The sequence below is a fragment of the Varanus komodoensis genome, unplaced genomic scaffold (genome assembly GCF_004798865.1).
Source record: "Varanus komodoensis strain SLA01 unplaced genomic scaffold, ASM479886v1 scaffold11, whole genome shotgun sequence".
NCBI classification, from domain to species: Eukaryota; Metazoa; Chordata; class Lepidosauria; order Squamata; family Varanidae; genus Varanus; species Varanus komodoensis.
In genome coordinates this window covers 20,080,513-20,093,788 of record NW_025335317.1, presented here as the reverse complement: position 1 = coordinate 20,093,788, position 13,276 = coordinate 20,080,513, and the positions used below count along the sequence as shown (strand labels likewise).

General features: G+C 39.9%; 1 protein-coding gene across 3 annotated transcripts in view; it reads left to right on the top strand.

Moving 5' to 3' along the window:
- The window catches only part of MICU1 (mitochondrial calcium uptake 1), a 156,277-nt gene that overhangs the window by 15,864 nt on the left and 127,137 nt on the right, over positions 1-13,276 (top strand). For all 3 annotated transcript variants that reach the window (XM_044420532.1, XM_044420531.1, XM_044420533.1), the window contains exon 2: positions 8,193-8,354. In XM_044420532.1, the coding sequence (XP_044276467.1) occupies positions 8,194-8,354 (161 nt within the window). In that variant the 5' untranslated portion in view covers position 8,193. The remainder of the gene's footprint in view (positions 1-8,192; positions 8,355-13,276) is intronic.

Below are 13,276 nucleotides of genomic sequence, written 5' to 3'. Positions count from 1 at the left end.
GACTGCCCCACCCTATGCATTGAAGCTTCCAGGTCCAACCTGTAGCATTAGCCCTTGTAGCTTCTTTCAAGTCTTCCCCCAGCTATCAGCTTCCCTGCCTTGCCTTCTGTCCTCAACATCTGTACTCTTCTTTACAATATTACTGCCTAGAGATGTACGATTTCTAGAAATTCTGAAACTATGGGGGGAAGGAGCTGGGTTTTTTTTCTGTGTTCATTCTTTTAGTAGAAATTTTAGGAAAACATTGAAAAATAAGCGAAACTTACTCGTTTTAAAATGCATTTTCTAGATCTAGATTTAACTTGTTTTAGAACAGCCTTCCTGAACTTGGTGCCCTCAGGATGTTTTGGACATCATCTCCCATCAGTCCCAGGCAGTGGCTGATGGACAAGAATGCTGGGTATTATAGTGCAAAATATCTGGAGGGCACCAAGTTGGGGAATGCAGTTTTAGAAACACACATATATAATTGTGTCCATAAAATTATGATTAGAATTAAAAACTTATAAAAGAATTCAGTTAGTAAATTGGTAATAACTCTCTGAATAAATTATACTTCTAAATTTAATATACAAAACATTGCAATTTTATGAGCAGCAAAGTTATACATAATATATTTTAGCTTCCCTTTTTTATGCCTGACCTGAAATAACTTCAATTTATTCCTGAATTATCTGAATGGTTCTAGGAGCCAGAAGAAGCAGGGAGCATTGGATGCAGCAGAGGGTGATACACAGCATCTGTTCCCATTTGTAAGATAGTTTATTCTAATGGACACTGTTCAAAGATGAAATAGTTGTGGCAGTGTTTCCTAGTGTTGTTGTTAGTCATGAAGTCATGTCTGACCCATCGTGACCCCATGGATAGCAGTCCTCCAGGCCTTCCTGTCCTCCACCATCCCCCGGAGTCCACTTAAGCTCACACCAACTGCTTCAGTGACTCCATCAAGCCACCTCATCCTCTGCCGTCCCCTTCTTCTTTTGCCATCTATTGTTCCCAGCATTAGGCTCTTCTCCAGGGAGTCCTTCCTTCTCATTAGGTGGCCAAAGTATTTGAGTTTCATCTTCAGGATCTGGCCTTCTAAAGAGCAGTCAGGATTGATCTCCTCTAGGACTGACTGGTTTGATCACCTTGCGGTCCAAGGGACTTGCAGGAGTCTCCTCCAGCACCACAATTCAAAGTTCCTCTCCCTCTTTGAAATCCTGCCTGTACTTCTGGTAGTTCTTGGTCCACATACTGCTGGAGCCTAGCTTGTAGGATTTTGAGCATAACTTTGCTAGCATGTGAAATGAGTGCAGTGGTGCGGTAGTTTGAACATTCTTTGGCATTGCCCTTCTTTGAGATGGGAATGTAAACTGACCTTTTCCAATCCTGTGGCCACTGTTGAGTTTTCCAAGTTTGCTGGCATATTGAGTGTAGCACTTTTAGTGCATCATCTTTTAAGATTTTGAATAGCTCAGCTGGAATACTGTCACCTCCACTAGTTTTGTTGTTGCTCAGACTTCCTAAGGTGCATTTGACTTCACATTCCAGGATGTCTGGCTCGAGGTCAGTGACCACCCCATCGTGGTTATCAGGGACATTAAGCTCTTTCTTGTATAGTTCTTCTGTGTAATCTTGCCACCTCTTCTTAATCTCTTCTCCTTCTGTTAGGTCCCTGCCATTTTGGTCCTTTATCATGCCCATCTTTGCATGAAACATTCCCTTCATATCTCCAATTTTCTTGAAGAGATCTCTGGTCCTCCCTATGCTATTGTTTTCTGCTATTTCTTTGCACTGTTCATTGAAGAAGGCATTCTTATCTGTTCTAGCTATTCTCTGGAATTCTGCATTCAGTTGGGTGTATCTTTCTCCCTTGCCTTTCACTTCCTTCTTTCTTCAGCTATTTGTAAAGCTTCCTCAGACAGCCATTTTGCTTTCTTGCATTTCTTTTTCTTTGGCATGGCTTTAGTTGTTACCTCTTGTACAATGTTGCGAACCTCCATCCATAGTTCTTCAGGCACTGTATCAGATCTAACTCCTTAAATCTATTTGTCACCTCTTCTGTATATTCATCTGGGATATAATTTAGGTCATACCTGAGTGGCCTAGTGCTTTTCCCTACTTTCCTCAATTTAAACCTAAATTTTGCAACAAGAAGCTCATGATCTGAGCCACAGTCGGCTCCTGATCTAGTTTTTACTGACTGTATACAGCTTCTCCATCTTTGGTGGCAGAGCACATAGTCAATCTGATTTCTGTGTTGACCGTCTGGTGATGTCCATGTGTAGAGTCATCTCTTGGGTTGTTGGAAAAGAGTGTTTGCTATGACCAACGTATTCTCTTGTCAAAATTCTACCAGCCTGTGCCCTGCTTCATTTTGTACTCCTAGGCCAAACTTGCCTGTTATTCCGGTTATCTTTTGGCTGTCTACTTTAGTATTCCAATCCCCCATGATGATAAGGACATCATTTTTGGGTGTTAATTCTAGAAGGTGTTGTAGGCCTTCATAGAACCAGTCAACTTCATCCTCTTCAGCACCAGTGGTTGGGGCATAGACTTGGACTACTGTGATGTTGAATGGCTTGCCTTGGATTCGAACTGAGATCATTCTGTCATTTTGGAGGTTGTATCCCAGTACTGCTTTTCCTACTCTTATTGACTATGAAGGCTACTCCATTTCTTCTGAGGGATTCTTGCCTGCAGTAGTATCCCTGATGGTCATCTGAATTAAATTCACCCATTCCTGTCCATTTTAGTTCATTGATTCCTAAGATGTCGATGTTCAGTCTTATCATCTCTTGTTGACCACATCCAGCTTGCCTTGATTCATGGATCTTATATTCCAGGTTCCTATGGAGTATAGATCTCTGGAGCATCGGACTCTCCTTTCACCACCAGATATATCTGCAACTGAGTGTCCTTTCAGCTTTGACCCAATCGCTTCGTTCTTTCTGGAGCTACTAGTACTAGCCCTCCGCTCTTCCCCAGTAGCATATTGGACACCTTCCGACCTGAGGGGCTCAATTTCCAGTGTCGTATCTTTTTGCCTTTTGGTACTGTCCATGGGGTTTTCATGGCAAAGATACTGGAGTGGGTTGCCATTTCCTTCTCCAGTGGATCATGTTTGTCAGAGCTCTCTGCTATGACCTTTCCATCTTGAGTGGTCCTGCATGGCATAGCTCATAGCTTCATTGAACTACGCAAGCCCCTTTGCCACAACAAGGCAGTGATTCATGAAGGAGTTTCCTAGTAGTAAAGTCTGAGAAAATTATTTAAAACCGTGGCTGAAAGTTCTGTAGATCCAAGCCTGAAAGTTGTTTTTTAAAGGAACATGGTTGGGATGCTCACATGCTGTTTCATCACATCTGACAGCAGTAGTAGGATAACCTGCCATTGGCTTCAACTTAAAGTGACCAGCTGCATTAGCCCCTAACAAGAGCGTCAGCCTGTCCTTTGAAACTTTGAAGCCAGGAATTGACTTTTCTCTAGCTATGAAAGTCCTACATGGCATCTTTATCTAATATACGGTTCTTTTGCCCGCATTGAAAATCTGTTGCTTAGTGTAACCACCTTCATTAATTATCTTAGCTAGACCTTCTGGATAACTTGCTGCAGCATCTATATCAGCACTTGCTGCTTCACTTTGCACTTTTTTGTTAAAGAGATGGATTCTTTCCTTAAACCACATGAACCAACATCTGCTAGTTCAAACTTTGGAGAAAGTTAGGACTTGCTCTGGACTAGGATTTGGCTTAAGGGAATATTGTGGCTGCTTTTATCCTCCATCCAAACCACTAAAACTTTATCCATATCAGCAATGAGGCTGTTTTGCTTCCTTACTGGAGTAGCACTTTTAATTTCCTTCAAAAGTTTTTCCTTTGCATTCACAACCTGGGTAAGTGCTTGGCATAAAAGCCCTAGCTTTCAGCCTATCACTGCTTTTAACATGCCTTCCTCACTAAGCTCAATCATTTCTAGCTTTTGATTTAAAGTGAGAGACATGCAACTCTTCCTTTAACTTGAACGTGTAGAGGCCATTGTAGGGTTATTAATTGGCCTTATTTCAATATTGTTCTGTTTCAGAGAATAGGGACGCCCAAGGAGAGGGAGAGAGATGGGGAACAGTCAGTCTGTGGAGCAGTCAGAAGACATGGAACATTTATCAATTAAGTTCTCTGCCTTATATGGCACAGTTCATGGTGCCCCAAAACAATTATAGTAGTAGCATCAAAGATCACGGATCACCATAACAAATATAATGAGAATGAAAAAGTTTGAACTATTACAAGAATTACCAACATGTGTCACAGAGACACGAAGTGAACAAATACTGTTGGAAAAACGGTACCAAGGAATTGCTTGATGCTGGATTGCCACAAACCTTCAATTTGTTAAAAAACAAACAAAAAAAAAAACCCTATCTGTGAAGTGCAGTAGAGTGAAGCACAATAAAATGAGGTATGTGTGTATTAGATAAAGCCAAAAAGCAATACATGGAGTGTCATGAGTACTGTCCTATAATTTGTGTGGGTATGGTGTGTCTTTCTCGATATTTCCCCATTTTTCTCTGTGTATGTAACGCTGCCACCAGGAATTTAATTCCAATCTCGTTGATTATCTTCTCCCTCAATATTCTGCCCAAGCTATAAGGCTTCTTCATTGGACTATGTGGTCCTAAGGATGAGACATTGACTCTAAGTTAATAATAAACAAAAATAAAACTTTATTTGTACATTACGCCTATTGGTTTCAAGATGTTCAGTAATTTATTTTCCTTAGTGAATAAAGCAATGTATAATAACTTCTGACTGAAGTATATTCTTTCCTTTCACAATCATTCCTCACACAGAGATCCTTCTTTCTCTCATGAATGTACTTTGAACAATCTTTATGTATCTCAGTTTAATCTTTCCCTTCTGCACTCAGGTTTCTGCCAGCTTCTATCTCATGCACCCTTATAGTACTTAACAATATTATTTTTGACTCACCCTGATCACTGCTATGTCCTCTAAGCGTTCTGCTTCCTTCTTTAGAATCTTAAATGCTTTTCATAGTGCTGTCTGGGATTCTAATGAGAAGGTTGCCTCTTCAGATTCTCTAGACTGCGGACAGACCACAATTCTGATTGTTAACTGCTAACTGACTGAAAGTATCTGTTTCTCTGTCCTTGCGTACTTCCAAGCTTCACCCACACACTTGCAGTCACCAACTAATCACTTCACTAATTGACCCCCTTCTTTTACTCCACTTGCTCTTCTGAAACTTACCAACATTTAAAGAAACACATACATTACACTTCAGATCATTACATGGAGGCTTACATTGATCATTGCAATACATCCCAAATAAAAAGGACTTGCAAGGTATTCATGACAACCCATTACTTAGCAAAAAATAATAGATCCTACTCTGATCACTTTGAACTGCTGCAGCTGCAAAAGATAAATGGTGTAGAGCTTGGTAAAGCTCTTCATAACAGATTCATTCAAATTATTGATCACATTGCATTAATAATGTGATCAGACAATTGGAAAGCAATACAAAATATCCATGGTAAGATATCAGTTCTTATTGTTGAGTCCACAAGTCTCAGTGATAGAAGCATGTTAATAGTGTATCTAAAATGTGAATATGATAAACAAAAAGAGCCACATTTAGTTTTTCTTGACTTAATACAACTTAAAAGAAAAACGCAGGAACCAGTGCCTAAAATCACATCGGTTTGATTTTCAGTCTTGTATCTTTTGTTAGTGATGGAGCTAGTGTGACAATAGGAAGGAAATTAGTTCTACAACACCTTCTTGAAGTATGTCACACCATCTTTGTGTGGCATTGTTTGAATCACAGGTTAGAGCTGACTGTTAGTGGCACAGTTGTGAATGGTGTGAAGTCCATGGTGTGAATCATTTCCATGCAATCATGGACAAGCTTTATTGATTATACAGTGGTTCCCAACAAAATAAAAGGAAGCTCAGAAAATGTTTAGAGCAATTGGATGAGCAGATGAATAGACTTGGAAAGGGTTGGGATGTCAGATGGGTTGCAAGTTCCTTTAGGACTGCTTCAGCAGTTGGAAAAACTGCTCTGTGTTTAAACTTCAAGGCTGCTAGCGAGGACAGGAATTGATGACAAATTGAGAGATCTTCTTTCAGTGGTCTCTGTAACTGCTTGTCTTCGGCTTGATCTAGTCCCTTTTCATGATGCTTGAAATGAATGAACTGACAATCCTTTCAGAATATCCGCAGCAAAGAACCACTATTGTGCTGAAAGCAGACAGACACATTCAAAGATCTATTTGAATCCTGGAGACTTTGGTGGAGAAGAAAGAGGAGGCTGTTTTAGAAGTAGAAGTCTTAAAAAATAAATTTGGTTGTTCCACACTGACAGATAATTGGAAAATGGTGTCCTTTAATTATGGTCAGTTCATAACCAGCATAGTGAACAAGATGAAGCAGCACCTACTTACAGTGAATCCAACCGAGTCCACAGTTGAAGGGTCCATCCCTAACATCATAAAGGAGCTTCAGGAACATGAGGAGTTGCCAGCAGAAATCCAGCCAAGATTTGGAGAAGTGTTAGCACTATGCAAATGTTTCAAATTACTGGTTAGTTCTGCAGTCTCAGCTTTCAGAGACTACTTGGCTAACAATGGCAAATCAGGTACCATCTGACTTAAACTCTTGGGAAAAATACCCATGATTTCTGATAGCCTTAAGTTCTTCTTAGGCTACTTTGTGCATGGTTCAGTGTAGAGCCAATGGGAGCACAGTGCAAGATTACTGGGTATTTTGAGAAACTGGAACCCCTAAACTATGTACTCTGGACTTACAGAGGATCTGCCGCACACATGCACTCATAAAGCCAGTGGTTGCAGAGGTTGCAGAAAACTAAAAGAAATCAAACACTGATTGTCAGTCCAGACAGTTACTCCTGGGAGGATATAACTACATATGTTTCTATAAGTCTGTTTAATTACTGCCTGAGTTTCCTTTTTCCCCTCTTCCCACCTTGCCCCTTTCCCCTTGTATGTCACGTTTTTAAATAGTAAGCCTATGGACAGGAACTGCCTTGTTAATTGCCCATAAGCCACTCTGGGAGATTTTTGGCTAGAGTGGGGTATGAACGTACTTAAAAAATCATTCATTCATTCATTCATTCATTCATTCATAATACAGAGGATAATAAGAAATAAATTCTAGAAGCTTTAATTGTTTGACCTCCGAGAGAGATGCCCTCATCTTGCGTTCATTAGTCAACAAATTCAAACAAAGTGACAAAGCTCATGTTTATTGTAAAATCACTGGTTTCATAATCTTGGAAATAGGTATGGCTTGGGGGTGTGGCTTTGAGGTGAGGCTCTGACTATCATGAAGTGACCTCCCCCCATTCTAAAGTTGCCACTATACCACCATACATGTGGGTTTTAGATTGGAATTGCATTAATTGATTGTTACAGTATCTAACCAGAACAAGACCATAAAACATAGGACTCTTCAACCCAGTTTACATGTTATGGTGGAAAATCATGGATTAATCAAATATTGTGTTAGGTAGTCCAACAACAAACTTCCAGTTTGAATATGTAGCCTCCAACTGGCCCAACGATAGGTTACTTCATGATGTGTGGACCCAGATGCTATGATTAGTTCTTAGGTTGAACTACCCAGTGTTAAGCTATTGATAACCAATCATCCATGGATGTGCACATCCCAAGGCATAGTCAAATTAGAAGTGGTTTGCACATGATATGTGACCCACGATTTGCCGCCATCACATGCCAGTGTTTCCTGTAGAAGAAAACCCAACCTGTTGAGAATGCATATATGTGATTCTGCTCATATGTTGGGAGATTATTTGGAACACCCCTAAATATTTCTCAGTAAAATATACATTATTCTAATAATTTTAATGATTTTAATAATTTCTGTGAATCTGCCTCAGTTTTTTATCCAAGTCTGGTCCAGGTGCAACTATACCTTGCATTAAGCTTTCTCATGTTTGGGTGCCTATAACAAGGTGGTTGCTTGTTGTTTTGGCCCTGATCTAGAATGGAAACTGACTGTCTGGGGAATGCCAGTGGTCACAGTGGTTGTAGGTTCTAAAGTTTTTCACTTGGCTTGTTTTCCGCCAGATGCCCTTGTTTGCTTGGGTGATTGTATTTAAAATGCTAGCTATCCTCTGCTCATTGTAGGTTTTGTTTTCCTTTTCAGGATGTTTCGTGTTCGTTTTCTCCCTGCTGTGGCTGGTTTAGCTGCCATTTCTAGACGCCGCTATGGAACAGCCCATTCTCTCCGTAGCCATCGTAGGCTAATGATGGTGGCTTTTGCTGGAGCAGCAGCTACAACAGCAAGCGCCGGACTACTCTGGAAAAGGTAAGGTGCTTTGAACAGTTTCTCATCTTTTCCTTGTTTTTTTCCCCAAGAATATGTTAGTATGTTGCTTGCGGAAAGAAAGAAGCATTTGCAAGGAGTTTTTAATGAATTTTGCTTCTTGATTGCACAAAGTAGTTGACCCTTAACTCCACTGGAGACGAGAGAGAAGCATCTGAGTGGTGACCTTTATATCGCCAGGGAGTCTTCACCACCCACCCTTTCCAAGACAGACATCCAGTGGCCATTTGGAATAGTAATTTGTGTTATGAACACATGAATGGCCCATGTAGTTTGAAGTTCTAGAACCTAAGAAATGTAATCATAGGGTTTATGATTTCTTTTTTATTGGTAAAGATGATAATCTGTTAGGGTTGCCAGGTTACATATGTAATAGGCCATCTGTGCATTTCTTAGCTGCATGGAAGAGAGAACTCTGAAAAATGGAACTACCACTCCAACATACTAATATCCTTCCTTGTCTGAGAGAAAAAGGAAGACGCAAGAGTCGTGTCCCATGTGCACTCTAGCATTGATAGTTGTGCAAAATGAATTGCTATATAATCCTACTTTTGTGGTCACTAATTTATGACCAGTGTTTTTTATTCGCTTCAAATTATTTTGAGGCTGCTGTTAAAAATGGAACCGTAGGCTAGCTGACCTTAACGTGCTGAGCCAGCCTAAAGAAAATTGAGTCAAATACACAGGGATGGGTGTTTTGCCATGTAATATTTTCCAGTGGCACATTGGGCTTGTCCTGCAGACAAATGCTTGATACTGTGTGAATGCATGTAATATGGGTCTTTAACTGAGAACAGATCCCTTTGTAACTAGGTTGGACAGCAGTATGCCTATCCCATGGATGACCAATAGGAAGACCCTTGAGCATGATTGATCGATCGATTGATTATTTATTAATTAATCCTGTCTTTCCTGTGGAAGGTGCTGTCAATTCTCAGTTTTCAACTTGCAGCAAGTGGCATCTCTAGCCTCAGAACACGTAGGCATAATCTTTTCTTTGAGGTTTGGGAAGGGGATGAGCTGCTGTTCTATTGCCCCTTGCTTTCTTTTTACAGTGGCTCCATTAAGGTTAAACTACAGTTATTTAAACATACCCTTTGCCTTGATAATTTTGAGCCAATTTTCATCCCTTCCAGAACAATTTCTGCACAATCCTTTGTGTGACTTTTCAATAATAAGTTCAGTGGGAAATACTCTCCGATAAATAAACTGAAGATTGCAGCCTCAACTGCTCTGCACTTTGGCTGCAAGGGAAGGAATCCCATAATTGGGCAGCCCCCCCCCCCAAAAAAAAAGGCTGCCTGGTATTTCCTTGTTATCCTGACTTGGCATGTAGATGTTAATGTGAAAAGGGCACATCTGGTCAATCTTGGAGATCCTACTGGAACACAAGGACAGTGGCCTCCCTCAAAAGCACCAGAATTTAAAAAATGCCCCACCCGAACGGAATATGTTTACACTGTTGAAGGAAGGCAGAAGTATCTCAAGGTTATGTAAATTTCTAGGGGAGATCCTTCTTATTGGGAACAGTAGCTAATTCAAAATGAGGCTTTGTATAAATATTCTGTCAGGGAAGCTCATCCGCTGCAGAGATGATATAACATAATGCTTGTTTTCTCTCAATTAGTTAAGCAAATATACTTTGATTGGTATATAAATCCTTGCTGTGCTGCAAAGCCTCTTTCTCCTGAGGGCTGGAAGGAAAGTGAGTTTTTTCTTTTTCATTTTCAGAGCTTCTCTTGCATCACACAGTGTGTGCTGCCTGTAATGATATGTGACACTAATAAGGAGTGCGTGGCTTCCAGTATTCCGGTTAACCTTGAATAGTCTATTTCTAGAGTGGTGGTGCTTAATCAGGAGTTCAATGAAAAGTTCAATTATAGTGATCTTCGTCAGCTGCAGCGGCAGGAGGGTTTCCCTTTGTTCCTGAAGATAAATTAGATTTGTGGCTCTTCCTACAGCAATTCTGATAGTTTGCTAGGGAAAACACTGCTCTTGAGTACTCTGTGTAATGTGTTGTGTATGTTTGTGTGATTTTTTTTCTTTGCTAGAGGTTAGTATCACTTGTTAAGTTGGCTCTGAAATGGCATTCATGTTAGAGGTCATTTTGAGACACATGAGCATTTCTCTTTGCTAATTCTCTAACCTGAAAGTAAAGGATTTCATTTCATTTAGTATGTTCCTGTACATTTCATTTATTACATTTCTGATGGCCAAAAATGTCTGTTTGGTTTATGAAGGGCAAAAATACAAGATTGTAACATAACATTGAAATGACTTACTTACAACACCCACACAAACACATACATAAAAAAATAATTTTTGACAATATTAAGAAATTCAAGGGCTTGTTAAAAACCTTAACATATGCTGGCACATTTGTGCATGTGGAGGAAGATCTTAACATTGTGATAAAAAGATAGTTGTCCAGTTGGCTGGATGACCATATTGACATATTAACTTGTGTAAATTGTATCTCAAATAATGTATTTCTGGATAATATTTCCAGAAAAGCTCTAACCGGGGAAGAAAAAGTGCTCCTTTGATATTATTTAATATGTATTTGCTTTAAAGAAAATTGAATTCACCTTTAAAAATCTGCACGGTGATTAAGGAACACTGAAGGTTGGGCCGCTTAAGAAAGAATATCGAATACTTACAATGGTTTTTCCAAAATTCTAAAGTGTGCTGCTGATCATTCTTAATAATCTAACAGTAAGTAGACCACTGCTATTTTATCAAAGTGGGGTTTTTTTTGGATAATGGCATAGCTGAGAGATTGGAACGAATGACTTACCCCACTGTTTGACCATACTGCTCTGTGTTGGCATTCACCATTAACTTAAAGATGCTGGTTTCAGATCCTTACAGTTAAAAGCCGCTTGGACTCTTGTAGCAGTATGACTGGTATGCTGCAGACAGTTATGCTAAATGAGCAGCATAAGACATGACTCTTCAGTCTTTTCAGCCCAGGCCCCATTTTTAGTTCAAACATGCATTTGGGGACTATGTAGGGTGTCTGTATGTGTTTTTGCCATCTGTTTGAGTGGTGATAGCGCTGCTGTTTCAACCCAGTTTGGGTCAGGCATTGGTCCAGTAGAGGCTTCTAACCCACAATTGGAAACCCAGTTCATAGAGAGATTTTGCATGATTTCTAAACAGTGTTTCTGTTGAAAGCCCTTTTTTGAGGGTGAGGTGTGCCATGGCTTAATAAGGAGTTCTGGAGGGAGGTTTAGTATTGTAGAAAGTAGCCTGATAGCACTGGAAATAGGATTGAAAGTGAAGATTGAAAGCAGCTAAAATATCATAAGTTTCATGGCAATTGATCTGAATACGTTTCAAGGCAACCGCATTCTCAACAGTAAACGTGTTGTACAGTGCCTCATACAAAAAGCAATATAGCTGCTGCTGATAACATGACACTGAGCCATCCTAAACTTGCTTTGCTTCGCCCATCTAGAGAGATTTCTAATATTCTAGTTGACTGAAATGGACATTGTTTTTCAGCAATGGAAATATATTTATAGAAGTCTCACAATGCAATTTTGGGAAGGAAGAGAACCCCATAGAGCTTTGCAAGGGCAACAGAGTCAGTTTAGTTCAGATGTTTTAGAATTGCTTTTCTTTCTTTTTTCCCCAAGAGCAAAGTAAGTCTGAACCCAGTTATTATCTCAGCTGCATGATACTGAGATGAGCACAATTAAACTTTGCAGTTGAGGGCAATTTTTTTATAAGTGTGAATTAAGCCTCCTAAACAAGTACCCACTTAGAAAAGATTAGTCTTGCATATGGCTTCTTTGTTACCTCGGAACAATGTCTACTGCTGGAGTATTCTACAATTCTATATCCTCCTTCCATCTCTTCTACTACTAGACGGGAAGGCAAAAAATAAACAAGGAGGTCTTGTTAAGAGCTGAGACCACAGCATCCTAGTATGTCAGCTGCTTTTTAACCAGTGACCAATGAACACTTTTCCACAGTGGCTTGACCTTGCTTTTCCTGTAACTGTGATTTCATACTTGGATGTCACATTAAGCCAAGGATCCTCACTTAATAAAACACAGTTCATCCCTTCCTTCATGTGAGTGAGTTAGGAAGAGATAGCTTTGCATCACATCTTTAACCCCGGATTATAGTTAAAATTGTCTTCCAATATTAGCATGTTTAGGTAAAGTTAATCATAATTCTTGGTTTGGATACTATATTAAGTGTGCCCAGATAAGAAAATAGTATTAAATCTAAAGTTGGTAGAGGAATCCTGCTTTGTGTTGTCCATGGGGTAGTGATGGGTCGGACGTGACTTTGCTAAACAGCAACAACAAAGATTTTAAACTTGGTTCTAGCAGTGTCCGTCATATCGATGGCATATCAATGACCTAAGGGAACCAAAGAACTGAGTCTCTTCCATCTTACTAATTTTTTCAACCTGGGAGTGATTCTTCCTTGTCAATGGTGGCCAGGCCAGTAGCTATTTACATGCCTAGTTTACAGACAAAGATTGCTGTGTGCACCGGCCCTTGCATGGTTATTTCATTTTCCTTTGAATCATAGTCCTTTATTTCTACTTCAGACAGTTGATGGCAACCACTATATTTTCAATGCAGAGTCCTGAATCTCCAGAGTCAAAACAGAATTGTTATTTAGAACCTGGTGCTCTCCAAAAATTTTGGGTGATAACTCCCAAGATACTTGACAGTTAGCCATGCTAACTGGGACTTCCAGTCTGGAAGGTAATCTGCTGGGAAAGGCTGATGAGAGCTCTCCTTTAGCTGGCCTTCTGGAGCTTCCTGGAGGAAGGATGAATTTTGGCTAAATATCACCACTTGCTTCTTTGCTGAAATAAATAGAGAATTAGCAAGACAGGGCTAAATCTATTGAAAAAAATATAGCTGTTGGTTCAGTTG